Source organism: Vespa mandarinia, chromosome 17, assembly GCF_050613455.1.
Source record: "Vespa mandarinia isolate Hongniang chromosome 17, ASM5061345v1, whole genome shotgun sequence".
Classification (NCBI taxonomy): Eukaryota; Metazoa; Arthropoda; class Insecta; order Hymenoptera; family Vespidae; genus Vespa; species Vespa mandarinia.
The window spans coordinates 4,789,097-4,806,336 of NC_140826.1; the positions used below are offsets into that span (position 1 = coordinate 4,789,097).

The 17,240-nt window shown below is 41.4% G+C and overlaps 2 protein-coding genes across 12 annotated transcripts in view; one reads left to right on the forward strand and one right to left on the reverse strand.

Annotated features, from left to right (window-relative positions):
• Positions 1 to 15,996, reverse strand: part of Nha1 (Na[+]/H[+] hydrogen antiporter 1) — a 45,304-nt gene extending 29,308 nt beyond the window's left edge. The window contains exons 1-2 of one of the 2 annotated variants that reach the window (XM_085662242.1): positions 15,729 to 15,996; positions 6,472 to 6,846 (exon numbers count right to left, since the gene is read on the reverse strand). In XM_085662242.1, the coding sequence (XP_085518368.1) occupies positions 6,472 to 6,846; positions 15,729 to 15,754 (401 nt within the window). In that variant the 5' untranslated portion in view covers positions 15,755 to 15,996. Of the gene's footprint in view, positions 1 to 6,471; positions 6,847 to 6,968; positions 8,107 to 15,728 lie in introns of those variants that run through there. The other variant, XM_085662241.1, reaches the window with a different exon arrangement.
• The window catches only part of LOC118443588 (uncharacterized), a 66,227-nt gene that overhangs the window by 27,586 nt on the left and 21,401 nt on the right, over positions 1 to 17,240 (forward strand). The gene's annotated exons all lie outside the window — the stretch shown is intronic.

The window sequence follows — 17,240 nt, forward strand, 5'->3', positions numbered from 1 at the left end:
TCGTTGAAGAATATAAAGACGGATCGTCGAGACTATCGAGCGCGGTCGAACTACTCGCTAGCAGTCACTATGAGAGCGTATATTCGCCTCTATAAGAATCGGCCTTAACGCTCCTAACCCAGAAACGACGAAATTCCTGGCATGCCTTTGCGTTCCCCGATAACGTCGATTCGCGCAAGATGCTCGACCGCCTCCGTCTCGATGCGACACGTCTCTCGAATCGTCGATATAAAGCGCAATCTCCTCCTCCTCCTCTCTCTCTCTCTCTCTCTCTCTCTCTCTCTCTCTCTCTCAGTACCAAGATACACACATACGTTCCCGTTTTTCTCTCAAGAATACGCACTTGTAAAGTAACAGAGGCATAATTTGTTATGTAACTCTTTTTCGCGAGAAAACTTTTTATCGAAAAAAGGCCTCGCTGTCGCTATGCCGCGCATCTCTGATTTACGGTCAGCGGACGCAGACCGAGCCTGTGGATCGTCGGAACGAAAGAAAAAAAGTGCCTTCGTCTCCTCGTGCCCCACCCATCTGTCTCGTCATAGCTAGGGTGCGCATAGCTTTCTTTTTTCAAGCATGATCGTAGAAAATGAATTTTCAATTGTGTTCAAAATTTCGGCTGAAATATTTTGCTCGTTTTTTCCATCTCTACTCAAATAGAAATAGGAATTACGAAGAATGTTTCGCAATCGTACACGCGTCCTTATTCTTATCTCTCTCTCTCTCTCTCTCTCTCTCTCTCTCTCTCTCGACGTTTACGAGTATTCGATCGCATATGCACGTAATGATCCCAAGGATGTAAGAATTTATTGACCGTTTATACTTTCATGAATTTTTAATGACTTTTCTTACCTCCTTTTGACTCTCCGTAAGAAATAGGAGAAGAAAGAAACCAAAAGAAAGGAAAAAAGGAAGAAAATTAAGAAAGAGTAGCAACCGAATTTTCTAGGAGATCCCCTGTCGTCTCGCGTGGAAAATCTCAGCGATTATAAAGGACGTAAGAGAGCATTCTTAAGGGGGAGAGGGAAAAGCTTCCCGGACAATTATACGAGTTATCTTACGACATTGTGGAAAATAGGAGAAAAGGATAAAGAACGAAGGGGAAATAATATTGTTCTTGCGTTGAAGTACCTCGTACTAATGGGACAGATTCATTCGGTTAAACGAATGGAATTAAGAGACGAAGCTCGTCTCTATCGGGAAAAAATTCTGCTCTCGAAACTCTCTTTTGGGATCTTTTATCTATATAATATAAAATGAGACAATCGTAGGACGAAAATATAGTTACATAAAAGCACGAGAATTCGAGCGAAGCACGAAGAATGCGCGTGTGGCGCGTTAAATAACAAGGTCTTGCTTCGAGCCCGGAGCAACATTCTTCTTAATCGCAATCATCGGGAGGATCATTTAGAGTACTGCTCGAGGTCTTTGCGATGTCTTGTGTGTGAGAATATACCGAGCATAGAAGAAAATATTATTGTACGTAGGTATATGTGCGACCTGATCTAAGATGCCCTGGAATGCGACGCACAGCCCACACTAATTTTCTCAAGTTCATCATTATTTTATTTTTACGTTTGCCACCAAAATCCTTCCTTTTATCGAGGAATAATTACTCGGAGAAGAATGATCGTCGCCAATGAGAAAAGCTTGGATCGTTTCTCACGCCGTCGTCAGGTGTCCACTCGAAATCTCGAATTTCGATTCTCTCGAACAAAGTTGGACCGTTTGCATAGACGTAATAGATTCCGCTGTAGGCTGTAGATCGAACGATGGAGAGAACGATGTTTCGAGATTTTCACTAGGATGGCTCGCGTCTCGTGTATAAAGCACAGGCGCACGCCGCGCGTCGTGCACCGCGAATTCTCTATTGAATTCTCCGTTTTCTCCGTAAAAACGCACTCAATTTCGGACGTTGATCTTCGATTGTAAATAGTCTATTTGCTTAACGCTTTTCTGTACAGACAGATAGATAGATAGATAGATAGATAGATAGATAGATAGATAGATAGATAGATAGATAGATAGGTAGGTAGATAGGAGCCTTCCAGTAGTTAGCTAACGTCGAGGAAAACGTGACTGGTCGAGTTGTCACCGAGTAAACGTTTACGGATAAATATTTTCCAATCGATTTACTCCGCTAGCTTTCTATCCTGCGAGTATAACTCGGAGATAATCGTATTTTCTCGATCGATTTAACGTACCTACTGTTACATCTATGATATATTATATCTTCTTATTAATAACAAGATAAAAGACGATGATGAGCATTCGACAGGTAGACACACAAGGGTGTTTAAATTGGAAGAGAGAGAGAGAGAGAGAGAGAGAGTGCTTTGCCCGATGTTAACATAAGGTAGAAAGCATCCACTACGCGTTTCGACGTGGTCATAGCTTAGCAAACGCAGAGAGACTAGAATAGGTGCGTTCCGCTGTTAAACGATCGAGATGCACGCTCGTTTAGGTAGGTCAAGCCGTCGTGTGCACCTATAATACGAAACCCCGACCGAATCGAGCGTTTCATCGCGATGCGATCTAACAAAGTATTTCGTACTTCGACCTCGGAAAGCTTATCGAAAGTGTCACAAGGGTTGCGTCTATCCGATAAGAGCGAACGATCGAATCGTTACTTATTTTTTCTCTACGACTTCGATTGGCCTTTTATTCGTTTTATTCGTAATCCCTTGGATAAAGACGAATACTTAAAGAAAATGTTGATACATCGTAGTTTCGAAACGCCTGGTTGGAAGAAACATTGTGGATTCCCAGCTATATAGATCGAGAGTAAACCGACAGATAGCGAGTTTGTTTGCGTTCGAAGTAGCCACTGCGATAGCCGGAAATTCGCGTATATATACATGCTTGTATGTAGATTCGCGCGCGCTATGCCTAGATAAATATATATATATATATATATACACATACCTGTGGACAGTCTCCTTTTACCATCGTGTTTCTATACAAATATCGCGCGCGACGTTTGCTTTTACCTTTTAAAAGACGAAATGAGGGGACGTCGAAATGTTTTCTCTAGCATACCACCGTTCGCGTCCACCCTAGGCAAAGAAATTTCTTTGTAATTCGCGATAAAACGATATTTTTAGGCAACGTGAGTTTCGTGTAAACGATTCTACTGAAGGCTAACGTAGAAAAAGTAGGGAAGATAGTTTCTTTGTTTCGTCTCCCATCGTCCACGTGCTCGTATTTTCCTATAAGATATATCTATGGTATCGCTTCGGCCTTTCAATGATTCACGCTTCACCAGGAATTTCTCTTTCCCTCTAAAAGCGATGTAAATATACAGCGAAAGAATAAAATGTAGAAGAAAGAGAAAATTTAGAGCAAGAGCGACAGCTTCTCTCCGTTACGTCTCCTCTCCTTGTGTAAAGTCACAGGATGGAATAGCGCGGATGGGCGTCTCCCGGGTACGCTCCTACAGGCATTTTATAGACTGCTCCCGAATGCCACATTTAGTCTCTGTCCTTTCCATCTTCTCTCTTCCTTCCTTCCTTCTTTCCTTCCTTCCTTCCTTCCTTCCTTCCTTCCATTCTTTTCGTCTCTCTTTAATTCTCTCTCTCATTTTCTTTTCTTCTTGAGCAAGAGAAAAAGCAGCAAAACCATGGTTACGCGCAAAACTACGTCACGTAAAAATTACCAGAATGCAAGATTCTCACGGGGGAATTTCTTTATAACTCGCGATAAAAATACGTTTGATGCGACGAGAATTTCAAGTAGAGTATTCGCACCAGATTATACATTGGTAGCTTCTACAATTTCCTTCCTTCGGCCTCAAATTTTTTCTCCTCGTAGAGATAGGATCCTCTTATTATTCTTCGAAAAGTCGCGTCGGCATCGTGGAACTATTGAAAACTTTACTTATCTCCTTCGCGATATTTTTCGATATTTTATACGCGCCTCGTAATCCTACAAGATAACGTTATATTTTTATTATAATACTAGATAAAGCTACCGAGCTAAGTAGCAGTTGAGTAAAGTTGTTTTTTTTTGTCGTTCTTCTCTCTTTTTCTTTTCTTTCTTTTTTTTTTCTTTTTTTTTTTTTTTTTTTTTTTTTTTTGGAAGGATTTCTCAAGTATTCGAATCGATAAAAATGCGAATTATACTTATCGATTTCTGAATTCGTGTATTCGCGACGAGCTATTTCTGTCGGGTAAAAGGCGCATAATATGGAAATTTACGCGCTAAACTAAAAGGGTGTATCAACGGAATTTACCCTTTCGTAAACAAAACAACTTCACGGAGGCACTCTTAAAAAGTTTAGGCCATCGTGGAAATATACCGTCTCTCTCTCCCTCTTTCTTTCTCGGGAAAACTTCCTATAGCGTCGCTATTTTTAATTTAACCGTGTACCCTAGCAGCAAACCAAAAAGGTTGCAATTTTTTTTTCGTCCTCTTTATCAAAATTCTTCAATTTCTAATACCGTACGGCATTATCAAGGCATTTATCGAGTTTTACGTAACGAAAAAAGGAAAAAAGAAGAAAGAGAAAGAAGTTATTGGATTTATTTTCCACCTAGGATATATTATCCTAATTACTTTAACGGTACGGAAGAGCACGTGGATTCCCGTGCATCGTTTCTTCTCCATTGTCGATTCCGCTTGCGTATATCGAAACGATCGTGAATATTAGTAGGCGAGACGAGCCGCGTGAAAGAAATTTCAGTGGCTGCAAATTAGGTAGGTATTAGTCGAGGAAAGTTTAGATCGCATTCTTATTTAACATTCTACCTACGAAATTATCGAGATATTATGCAAATGTCTCTCGAAACGTTACCGTCCATATCTTTCTCATCGAGTTCGTCCTTTAGATGAGAATTTTACTCTGAAACGTAATCGAAATCAAAGCTCGCAGCATTATCGTTCGTTCGTTATCGATCTAATAAGTCAAAGAAAAGAAAAAAGTTTTCATTTTATATGAAAAGTATTGAAACGTTATTTGAAATCAAATAAATTTTCGGTATTACCGAGTCTATAAAGTATGTAAAAAAGATCGCGTTTCGTTGTAGCGAAATAAACTTTACGCACGTTTTTCTTTTTTAGCAAGTGCTTTTATAAAACGCACATACACGTATAAATTTCGTATACGTTATAAAACCGTAAAATCGATCGATCCTAGCGCTATATAAATATAATATATTCGACGAGCTCGACTTTACTCAACTTTACTCGACTTTACTACGAAACCGTGGCTTTCTTCTCCGAAACGAATACTTTTGTACATTGTTGGAATCCTTTTATTCGTTCGTCTTCGCATGATCTCTCCCTCGGTTAATCCATCAAAATCCGATGCAAGCCAAGATCATCTTATTCGTGCATTTGCGTATCGTCCATAACAGTGTCTTGTCCGATATTAGGTATTCTCTTTTTATCGAAAAACAATAGCATAATCTACATCTTGGCGTGGCAAGACGTCAATCGATCTCATCGAAGGAGATTACAGAGGCAGAGATCGTACTCGTTATCTAATCTCATAAAAGAGAGAGAGGGAGAGAGAGAGAGAGAGAGAGAGAGAGAGAGAGAGAGACGACAGAAGCGTATTAACGCGAGACGGTTGCGGTCAGAACGCAAGCGTTTCGAACGGCAACCCGAGTTCCATCGTAATTATGCAGTTTGATGTAGCCGAGCACTCGAGTATAAGGTTCTAACCAGGCGAGTGTACCATAGAGAGAGAGAGAGAGAGAGAGAGAGAGAGGAGGAGGTCTGTGTCGCTAGTGCCGAGCTGCCTGCCTGCCTGCTGCTGCTGCTGCTGCTGCCTACTCTCTCCGAGTATCGTGCGTTATTAGACTAGCTTTAATGCCGGCGCATTACGACGCGGTGCTATTACGTGAAGGCTAATACGCGCGTATTTCGAGGGACCTCGCGAGCCTAGCCGAATAATCTCGTCGCTTCCTCTTAACACACGCCAGGATTATCAAGTCTCTCGTTCTCCCTCTTTCGATAAATATCCATATCTTTACGTACTACTAAACGTCTGATCGATCAGTTTAGAGCCATATCGATCAATTATTTTCCAATACGTGGATATAGCTCGCAAATTCGATTTATTCAAGAAAAATCGAAAGAGAAGAGCATTATCGATCGTAAACGTCACGTCAACCGATGCATATCGAATACGCAATATATATATATATATATATATATATATATATATATATATATATATATATTGCGATCCACTCCGAGAGAATACCGTTTGATATTCAACGCGAGCCACGAAGAAGAATCACCGTCTACGTCGACGACGTCGGACCTCCGAGTAAAAAAGGGGGGCACCTTAGGACTATCTGTTCGATCGAGTCTCGACGAACGAGGTCTCGCAACGTCTACGCGTGAGTTGAAACGACAATCGAGATCCGCCTCTTTCGTTACTTTTCTATTTTTTTTTCTTTTCTTTAACGAAGCGATTGCGAGCGACTCGACGATGAAAAATCGGATGATCTACGAAGTTAAACTCACCGCAAGTTGGAGACGACGATGGCGTAACGGTCGTCGATGCTGATGAGGTTAGCGTTTTTCAGTATCATCCCCGTGATCAGCATCCCGATCAAAGCTGGTAGAGTCGTCAAGGAAAAGAGCCATCCTCCAAAGTGCGCGGCTATGCAGAGAGTGGCAAGACCGAAGAGAGGACCTCCGGGTGCTGCGTCCTTTCCGGCTATCGAATAGACGATACCCCAAACTAGCAGACCGAGTAGGAAAAGGCAAAGAACTCTCGCAAACTTTCGATAGCTCGGACAGAATGGCTGGGGACAGGCTCTTTTCCATCCAGGTGGCTCCCATGATGGTGTATCGTCGCGTCCATGACAACGGGCGCAAAATAGGTACAACCACGACCTGACACAAACAAATATCGTTCCTTTAGTTAGAAACTAGTTTTTAGTAGGTATCGACCACATCTCGTCGCTATCCGTATCTCGTTTGAAAAGTTTGAACTTTTATAGATTTTCTTCTCTCACCTCTCGAGTTCTTCCGAGTACTCGATCTTATCCCTAATGGAACTGGTCAGACTGAAGGCCGACTTTTTCCTATTACCGTTCATCCTTCCATTCTCCGCGAGATCGAACTTGTTGTGCTGCGGTATATTCTCGACGCTGTCGTAATTACTGCCGGTATGATGAAGTATCGACTTCCTTCTACCTTGATCCGAATTGTGCTCGGAACTGGAGCTTATACGACGATGATGTTCGAACGCAGGATTATCCACGCCGAAGATTTGCTCGCTTATCGAGACGCGTCTTTTCGTTAATTCCTCGCACGGTCTCGTCGCAGTTTTACTCTCCATCTCCATTTTCCGTTAAAACTCTGTCTCTCTCTCTCTCGTGCAGCTTCGTATTATAAACGACCGTAAGTGATAGGAACGGACGTCGCAATTGGTTCGACTCGACTCGACTCGACTCGAAGAAGAGAAAGAAATGTAAGACTCCGAGGAAGGTGTCACGCTCTCGACCACGATCGCGTCGCTAATGTTTTCCAACGATGCGCGCTCGTACTACGATTCGCGTCTTTCACACCTTGGCCCGCTTTTGCCATCGGTTTGTCTAACACTCGGACGATACTCCGTAAACCTTATTTACGACGAACACGAGACTTGGATGACGATGTATTGTCGATCTCTCACTTTGTTCATCTGATTAGCGTGCTTTTCAAACTTTTCTCGATTCTTGTTTGTTTTTTATTTTCTCTCTCGCTCTCTCCCAACTATTTCTAAGCTGTCGCTGGAAATGGTCAAAATATGTTCGATTCTTTGACAGAAGCATAACGCGCGCGTCTCATTTTTCACGAATTGAGATGAGGCAAGACGAGTTATCGTCGAGCACGGTTAACTAGCGACTAAACGTCGCGAAATATCCGTCGCGGACACTGCCCGTCCGTCCGTACGTACGTACGTACGTACATATGTACGTATGTACGTGCTTGCTTGTGCGCCTCCACGTATGTAATACGTATGAGAATGGTGGGGCTACGTAAAAAGTACCTACTTCACGTACGCGTATGGTGTGCGTCGTCGACAGTGCGCTAATCATTCTTACTACCACGTTATTCAACGTAGCACAGGATGGGCGCAGCTGGACGCTTCATTGACAGTCCGTTCGATGGATGGGCGAGAGCCTCTAACTCGTCATGGTTACGAGCTCTAACAGAACGTTTCGTATTTTTGTTTGTTTGTTTTCTCTTTTTTTTTTTTTTTTTTTTTTTTTTTTTTTTTTTTACGGACAAATCTCGCTCGATACTACTACTATAATGCCTTCATCGATACTACGATTTCCCTTCGTTTTTACTTGTATCAGATAGGATAATAACAATGTTTATTAATGACGATTAGTCGTCGAATAGAAAACTTTGAATGTCTATGCGTTTCAACTTTGCGAATAACGTACGCTCGATTGCACACGCGTATTTACTTATTATACTTGGCCGGCATCGAGAGAGAGAAAGAGAGAGAGAGAGAGAGAGAGAGAGAAATAGCATTTCGAAGCGTAACACACAAGCGAGAGAAGTAGAATTATCGTCGTCTCGACGCAGCGATTAGCTTTTTCAATCAAGTAATACTTTTCGTTTGATAACCTAGATCTCCCTCTCGTGCTCTTTATCTCTCTCGCTTTGAAGAATAAGTAAAATCGATCGATCGATCGATCGATCGATCGATCCGAACGACAAGCGTTGTCGTCGTCGTCGTCGTCGTCGTCGTCGTTGTTTCGATATTTTGCTTAATTTTTGTCAGACGTCAAACTTTCTTCTTTGTGTACATATTTCTCGAGAGATCTTACCTAATCGATTAAAAACATTCTCGTCTTTCCACCCATCGAATTCTCCGTTTATTACGTCGTATTGTTTCTTTTTATCGCGAGCCAGCAATCAAATAGAAGTACTCAATTAACGTTAATCCGAATCTCGTGAGTGCTATCACGTGATATTTTGTTCCGATACGAATAAGTATTAGAATTGCATCATTAATAATTATCGAATCACAAAATACGACAATAGGACGATACGTTGTCATCGGTTATCTACGATTGCACGACGGCCGGAGATCGAGCAGAGAAAAGAAAAACGACTATTGTTTCGAGGAGACGACATCTTTTGGCACAATTTGTGCACATTCGGAGCACGATACCTACGTTTCGTGACTAATCATTTCTCGTTGATGATACTTGGATCGAGGAGGGACGACGAGATAGCGAGAGCGAGGAGGAGGAGGGCGTCCGTTGAAAGCGGTCGAGAGCGGTCGTTGTCTCTAATCCGCTGACGCGATTCATCTTCCTGCCACGTTGGAACGCGATGCATGTTCGCGACTCGATTGTACTCGGTATTACGGTCAGTGTTGGGAATTAATTACGCTACATGCTGCGCGTTTCGAAAGCGTTGATTGAAAATTTCAAGGGACGAGCTTTCTTGGTTGGTCTTCGCCGATCTTGCCGACAGCTAAGTCCTCTCTCTCTCTCTCTCTGCCTTGACGATTATTGCAATGTCAAATGGACGCACGTTATCGAAAAACCATACTCTTATCTAATCAACTTATGTATAAGAAATTGTACAATAATACGCTTAGAAGAATGAAAATTGTCTATTTCGATGAATTCCTTTCGAACTTTTAATCGATCGTATAAACTCAACGTTAGTCTCAGCCAAAGGAATAAATAACTAAGAGAAAAAAAGGAAAATAAAAAAAACGATGGATCATCGAGACGATGAAGAATCACGCGGGGAACTTTTCTTTACTTTTCGAACAGAAATCAAATCGATCTCGAACGTCGAAAACTCGCGGTCTATTTCCGACGCGTATTGTATGGATCTCGTGCGCTACACGCACACGTGCACTCTCTGCGGCAATCGTATTCGCCAAAAAGTCGTCCATTTTTCTTTCGTCGAACAAGAAAGCAAGTCGCGCGCTAAAAGAAACAAAAGAAAACGTTGAAAATCCTCCGAGCGATTCCTCTTGGTTCGACTCGAATCACATATATACAAATATACATATATACATATGTACATCTATATATCCCGCGACTGGCAATAGGTTGCGATTTTTCGTCCTTCATCGGACATTCCGTGGACGTCGACAGTCACGCGAGAATCGTCTGCTTCGTCCCTCGGAAACGAGCATTAGAGAGAGAGAGAGAGAGAGAGAGAGAGAGAGAGAGAGAGAAACGACGACGACGACAACGACGACGACGAGGTCGAAGATAGGATTGGAATTGCAAATATCCCTCTCCTTTGGTCTCTTTCCCCCTTCTCATCTCGCGTTAACCCCCTGTGCTCGTACACACGCACGCGAATAGATGAACTCGTGTGCTGGTAAAAGCCTCCTACGTTCGAGACACTTGCTATAGTTATTGCTACAGAGAGAGAGAGAGAGAGAGAGAGAGAGAGAGAGAGAGAGAGAGAGAGAGAGAGACGAGGGAGGAAGAGAGACGGATAAAATTTATTATACCCATGGCAATGATATTACGATAGTGGATATGTAAGAGAAAAGAAATATATCAAATAGATTATACTTATTAAAAAGATTCTAAAGAGGATAAAAGATAATGATTCTAGATAAAAGTTTATTTCAAATACAATAAATCAGAACGTTGTTTTTTAATGGAATGAGACACGATAAATCTGAAGAAGAAAAGACCAGATGAAATAAATAGATTGCTAGATATTTAGTTTCATTCTATCCAAAATCTTGAGACATTTATAAAAATTTTATAGAAAGGGAATAGCAGTAATAATGGAAATAAAAGAAAAATGGAGCGAGCGAACAAAGAGAAACACGATGACAGAATCCAAAACGTAAAAAAATAGTTTCGGATCGTAACATATAGGAGAAGAAGAAAAAGAAGAAGAAAGCATTCTTTCGGACTTTCTTTTCAAGGTTTAGAAATCCGAAGCTATCCCGGCAGTGTCTTCGATTCGAAGACGAGGGAGGAGGTGGAAAAGGGAAAGAGAGAGAAGATCTCGACATGGACGAGAACGTGAACGAGGACGTGTAGTTTCGTGGAAAACGCCGCTGGCACGAGCGATACTTCGAATTAGCTTAAAAGCCTCGGGGGCAAGTCCGCTAGCAACATGTCGGTGATGCTACCAGAGTAAAAGAGAGCGAGAGAGAGAGAGAGAGAGAGAGAGAGAGAGAAGGCAGGACGTGCATTCCCTCGTATATCACCCGGAGATAAAGGACTGCCAGAGCACGATGGAAAGTATAGTGGTTTCGGCGACAACCCCCGGATGGGTAGTCCAGCTGCCACATTTTCTCCCTCTCTCTCTCTCTCTCTCTCTCCCCATCTCACCCGCTCGCTTTCTTCTTCCCTCAACTGGTAATCATTCCGAAGGTGAGAAACAGACGGGAGAGCACGGACAGAGAAAAATCGGGCGCCCTTCGAAGCTTCTTTTTCTTCTTCTTTCTTCTTTCCTCTCGATTCTCCTCGAGGCAAAAGCTTTTCAATTGTTTAGCTCTCGTCGCCAAGATCTTTCAACTCTCTTCCTCTTTCTCCTATTCAAAAACATGCGCATATCAAAACAGAATGTCGATCAATGCTGTACGATCTTAGGATCGTACCTACACTATCGACACGAGGTCATACTTACCGTCCATTCATTTTTACCTTTTCCTCTTTTTTCTTTCTTTCTTTTTTTTTTTCTTTTTTTTTTCTTTTTTTTTCTTTTTTTTTTTTTTTTCCTTTTACAGGATTACCTTACGAAGATAAATTGATTTGATTTCGTTCGTAGATCGTTTTATAAATTAGAACCCAGGTAACACCGAATATAATTACCGAATATGATTATTGATACGAAGGATAACGGAAAAGATGACATTGGTCACGGACAAGACTTTCCTTCCTTAGACGCGTACGGATAAATGTTTCACATTTGCATAATAGATGTAATAGATAGGGTCTATGCGTCCTTCTGACCGACTCGTCGGACGCAGAGATTAATAAAATTTCATAGCGATGGAATAGAACGGCGCGTAGATAATCGCGATACTTCGCTAAGAACTGAATGGATCCACTCGTTCATTTGTCCTTGAACTTGGAATTTTCCAAAAAATATCGCGAGTATTTTTTTCTCTTTCTTTTTCTTTTATATATATATTTTCGGAAACTCCCTGGCCCCTTCGCGGCTTTGCGCTAACGAAAGGAATTATCGTATAGGAGTTATCTCTCGTTAACAGCGCTCCGATAATCATCTCACGTGAAACTATTTTTCGTCGTATACTCATGTGACCGCGTACTAACGCGCATACAACGTATTGGACACCAAAGGTACGAGCTCTATTCGAGTTTTACAAGTTTGTACGCGAAGTAGGTCGCCTCGGGAAGCATGTGAGACTTTGATTTTGCGTCAACGCCGATGCGCCGAGCGAAACGGATCTTTGTAAAAGATTAACAGCGCAAAGGTAGAGAGATATGTGGAATAAAAATAAGGAAACAGTAGAAAAGAAGAAGAATGAGACGAGGGTAGGAATTTTAGAATAGGTATTATTAACAGCGTAGTCGCGTCAACGAGAGAACGATAATTGTAAAACAATCGAAGAAACGATAGCCAAAGGCCACTAGTTTAGAAGGAAACGGAATTCGCAGGTGGATTAGAGTTGATACATACGTTAGCGAGCGAAGCGGGACGAGTTAAAGGAGGACCGAGCTTCTGCTCGGTCGGTGCCAATTAGCCCTCATTATCGCGCGAGATGACGAAGAAGGGGGAACAGAGAGACGACGGTGTCACGAGAATGTAGAGGGAGGAGGAAGAAGAGCTCGAGGAGGAGTAGAAGACGAGCAAACGAGCATAGAATAGAAGCGTGAACGAGATTCTCTTGGACGCGTGCATCGTTCGCTCTATATCTCCGTGAAACTGAATGTGTCGTCCAGAATAATTTATCGAATACTCCCCGTTATCCGTATTCGTGTCGAAACCCGTGGCGTTCGACATCTACGTATAGTCGACTGAACTCTACCGAACATGATCTCCCATCGGAAAGCATTGTCCCACGACCTATCCTATCCGAGGGAAGACTTGCCAAAATCGTACCACTTAACGTATCAAACTTCTTTTATGATTTCTTACGTGATCGGTTGATAATGACAGAGTCTAAACTTTAATTATGAACGAACAACCGAGGTTATATTTATGTCTTATATATATATATATATATATATATTTATTTTTATATATATATATATTTTTAATCAATTTTTTCGCTTTTAATTTTAGAACGAAAGAATAGCGTACTCTAAATATATCGACGATCTTTTATAGCCTGGTCGAAAAGGAAACGTCGAAGAAGTCGACGACGAGGGAAAATAATTCGCGTGCCATTTCGCACGTGCCACTACACACTCTCAGAATTACTTTACTTCTATCCGAAAGACGAGGGCGATGACGAATCGTTAAATTATACCGTCGAAATGCTGAGAAGAGAAAATCCCTACGACCGAATTGTTCACAGGCTGCGATTTGTGCAGCGAGCGTACTATTCGTTTTCTTTTTCGTCTTTTCGTTCGACCCACCTATGCAGAGATATAATATTTTACCTACGGTGTATACACGTACGCACGTAGGTGAATCTACACCTACATTCGACACAGTTGTCCCATAATGAAAACTAAAAAAAGTAAAGGAATACATTTAACCGAACGAATCATCGATATATATTCCACAGGTGTCGAGGCGAATAATCTAACGAATGGATCGTTAGATTAATCGAAATAAATTTGTTCATATTTTTTAGTATTTTCAGTGCTCCACGGGACGCATTCGATAATTCGATTAATTAGAAAACTTTGAAACGATAACGAGAACGCATCGATTCGTTTAACAAACGATATTAATCTAATAGGGTTTTCATTTTTTCTTTTTTGTATTTTTTTTAAATAACCTACCTCTTTTATTTTTTTATCTTTCAATAAATATTTGTACGGTGGTTCTCTCAGGAAAAAAGTAAAAAGAAAAGGAAAACGTACGGTACGTTTTTCAAAAATGTACTTACGTATTCCATCCACGCGTCTTTGCGATCTTTGAGAATAGTATTCCGAGCAGGCACGGACGAATTTCACCTGTGCAAATATGCCGCCCGTTAAGAGTACCATCGAACAAAGGAGTTTCATTTTCGAGTCGATAGTGTTTCCCGCTGAGGAAGCAAATGATTATAAAAATAAAAAGCTACTTAATGAAGGTTCTATTATAAATCCAAATGCATTCCATGCGATACGAATATCGTATACGAGCGTCGTTAAAGTAACGATAGCCACCAAAGTTTTTTCTATTTTTATGATAATGCCGTTCCATCTTATCGATTTATCGCTCGATCAAAAACGATATAGAGAGTTGCCAAATACTTATGACACCGGAATGTCTCTGATATCGGGACTACCGATCTCTCTCTCAGAATAACCATCCATCGTTATTCTGTCTCTTTCGCAACGTGGCGTCGAGGGAGTGTTAGAAGGATGACGAACGACGAGCTAACCCTACGATGTAACTGGCACCATTGGCTCGTCGCTTTTCGCTATTTTCGAATTCGACACGACTCTCTTTCTCTCTCTCTCTCTCTCTCTCTCTCTCTCTCTCTCTCTCTCTCTCTCTCTCTCTCTCTCTCTTTCTCTGTCTTTCCTCGTCGTTCGCGAAATTGGCTTCGTTCGTCAAAATTTTCTCCCGGCAACGATCGTTCGATGGTTCTCGAGATTCGTGAAACGAATCGATGAATTTTTCGAGCTCGTAAAATAAAATGAAATAATCAAATGTAATAAATATTTCTATGTCGTTGGACTCTTTTTTTAAGTTTAATTGGTTCGTATCTCATTCAATAATCTCTTTGTTCTTTTTCATTTTCCCTGTATTTAATATGTTCTCGATCGTCCATAAAATTCCGTTTCGCTTATAAACTTTGATCCGTCGTCATCATAGTCTTCAAATATAATGACGCATTCATAGGTTTGGTTTAGCGATACGTAATTTTCCGAGTGGATCGCTCAAAGGTAGCGAAAGACAAAGCTAATGAAACCCTTAGTAGCTCGCTCTATACCATCGTCTAGTTCCTTGCGATACACTTTCGATCGATCGTTTGGTTAAACCGCTCTTCCGATTGGCTCTCAACGGACTTGGGAGCCTCTTGCAACGTTGTTCCGAGAGTCGATTCTCGATATTGTACGAGTACCGTTTCGCTTCTCGTCTACGAGAAAATTGCCTCTTGTGCTTGCGAAGAACGGCTACGAATGAATCTTGCTTTTTCTTTTTCCTTTTCCTTTTCCTTTATTTTTCTTACGGTAAGAGCTCTTATCATTCTCTACATCTTTTCCTCTCTATAATATATAACAAAAAGCACGAAAAGTACGATTCCTGGCTCGGCTTACCTTTTCCATTTTCCCTGCCAACGTTGAGTCATAAATTACGATCGAAGGAGAGAGAGAGAGAGAGACTACTATTATCGGCAAAGTTAATTAGTCGAAATTCCGGCGAGGCGATGCCCTCTGAAACTCGCAGGCGCACGCATCAACACTTGTGCGCTCGATCGAACGGTCCTCGAAATGCTCTTTTCACCTTTCCATGGAAACGTCCTATCCGAGGTCGATCGCTGAACTTGTTATTGACTTTGCGTATGGAACGAATGAACGTGGAAGAAACGACGAGGACGATGCCTTCGATTCTACGTTTATCATGATTGTCTTTCGAATATACCCACCTATTATTTCCGACATAAAGCAGAATAACGAGACAAAAATAATATAAGTTTTACTTACTTTTCGGACCAGACCGAGATGATCATGCCAGGACGAATGCTTCCCACTTTGATTTTTAACACAACACGGTCGTTTCAACGTCAAAACTCTTCTTTCCCTCTTTTCTTCTCTTTACTCATCACGATGTCTCAAAGGGTTCATCTTAGAATAGTCGGTTAGATCGCTCTTTGTCGCATACACCCTTAACGAAGTTTCCCATTGAACTGCCTTTCGAGGTAGCGTCGAGCGTGTACGCCTGAATCGCTAAGCTCGACTAAACTTAGAACTTTGCATGCTTATACCTCGTATCGATTTGGTAAACTTGACAACTCTTCGATATGACGACAAACGTTGATCATCGTATCCACCGTCGACGTTAAAAATTCACGACACGTGAGGTATAATGTGTCTATTGTACCTTTTCACGTTCGATGTCTTCACCGTCCGAATGTTTTTTTTTTTTTCTTTCTAGAGACTAAGAGTTATACATTAAGTCGAGTCGATAGTTTTCCTTTAATACGCATGTAAAAAAACGTAGGCTTTACGACTTTTTTCCCAACCTTTTTGCGACTTTTTTGCGACTGAGATTCACTCGATAAATGTCTATGTGCGTGTAAAGAAAACTTGGCTCGATTCTTTTTTTTTTCTTCTAACTTTGTTAAAATTCGATCGACGTAAAAAGAATTTATATAGGTCAGAGACTGTCTGAGCAGGTTTTTTTTTTTTTTCCTCTTCTTTTTGAGACGATTGCATCGTCAACGATCGCCGACAGGTCGGGGTACGTCTATGTGCCAATGTCCTATAATACAGATAGGTTGTCCGAAAAGATTTTCTTTCCATACGCTGACACGAGGCAGCATATTTACGCATAGATATTAATTACTTATAAACCTGAAATAGTGAATCGTGTAAACACAGAAAATCTTATCGACCGATGAAAATTTCTCTATATGAAAATATTTGCTCTGGAGGCTGTGGCGCTACGATCGATGCCCTGATTACCACTTTCGAACTAAATACACAAAGCGAGACAGAGAGAGAGAGAGAGAGAGAGAGAGAGAGAGAGAGAGAGAGAGAGAGAGAAAACGTGCAATTTGCTTTTTCTAAAATCTAAATCGATTCTAGGAGAAGGATTTCCTTTTCTCTTCTCCGTCGAGGGGAGAAAAGAAGAAGAAAAGAGATAAGCGAATCCACGAGACGAGACGATAGTATGAGTACGTTCGTATCGATCACAGTTGTTCGATACAAAGAGGAGATACAAGATAGTAATGTGAATACGCGATGGTCGAAAAAGATACGATGGTTAGGATACGCGTATAGGTGTATTCGCGGTAGAAGGAGAAACAGTTCTCGGATAAGTTGTTGGATGTTTTATCGGCACGACGAAAGGACGGTATATCTATCGTATGGTAGGCCGAAGAACCGAGAATCGAATCGTTCAAATACCGATGGGAATTGAAAAATCCAAGACCGGAAATAGCCCTCTTTCTCTCTTTGATAAGAGATCTCGTAATCGAAAAGTTAACGAACGAA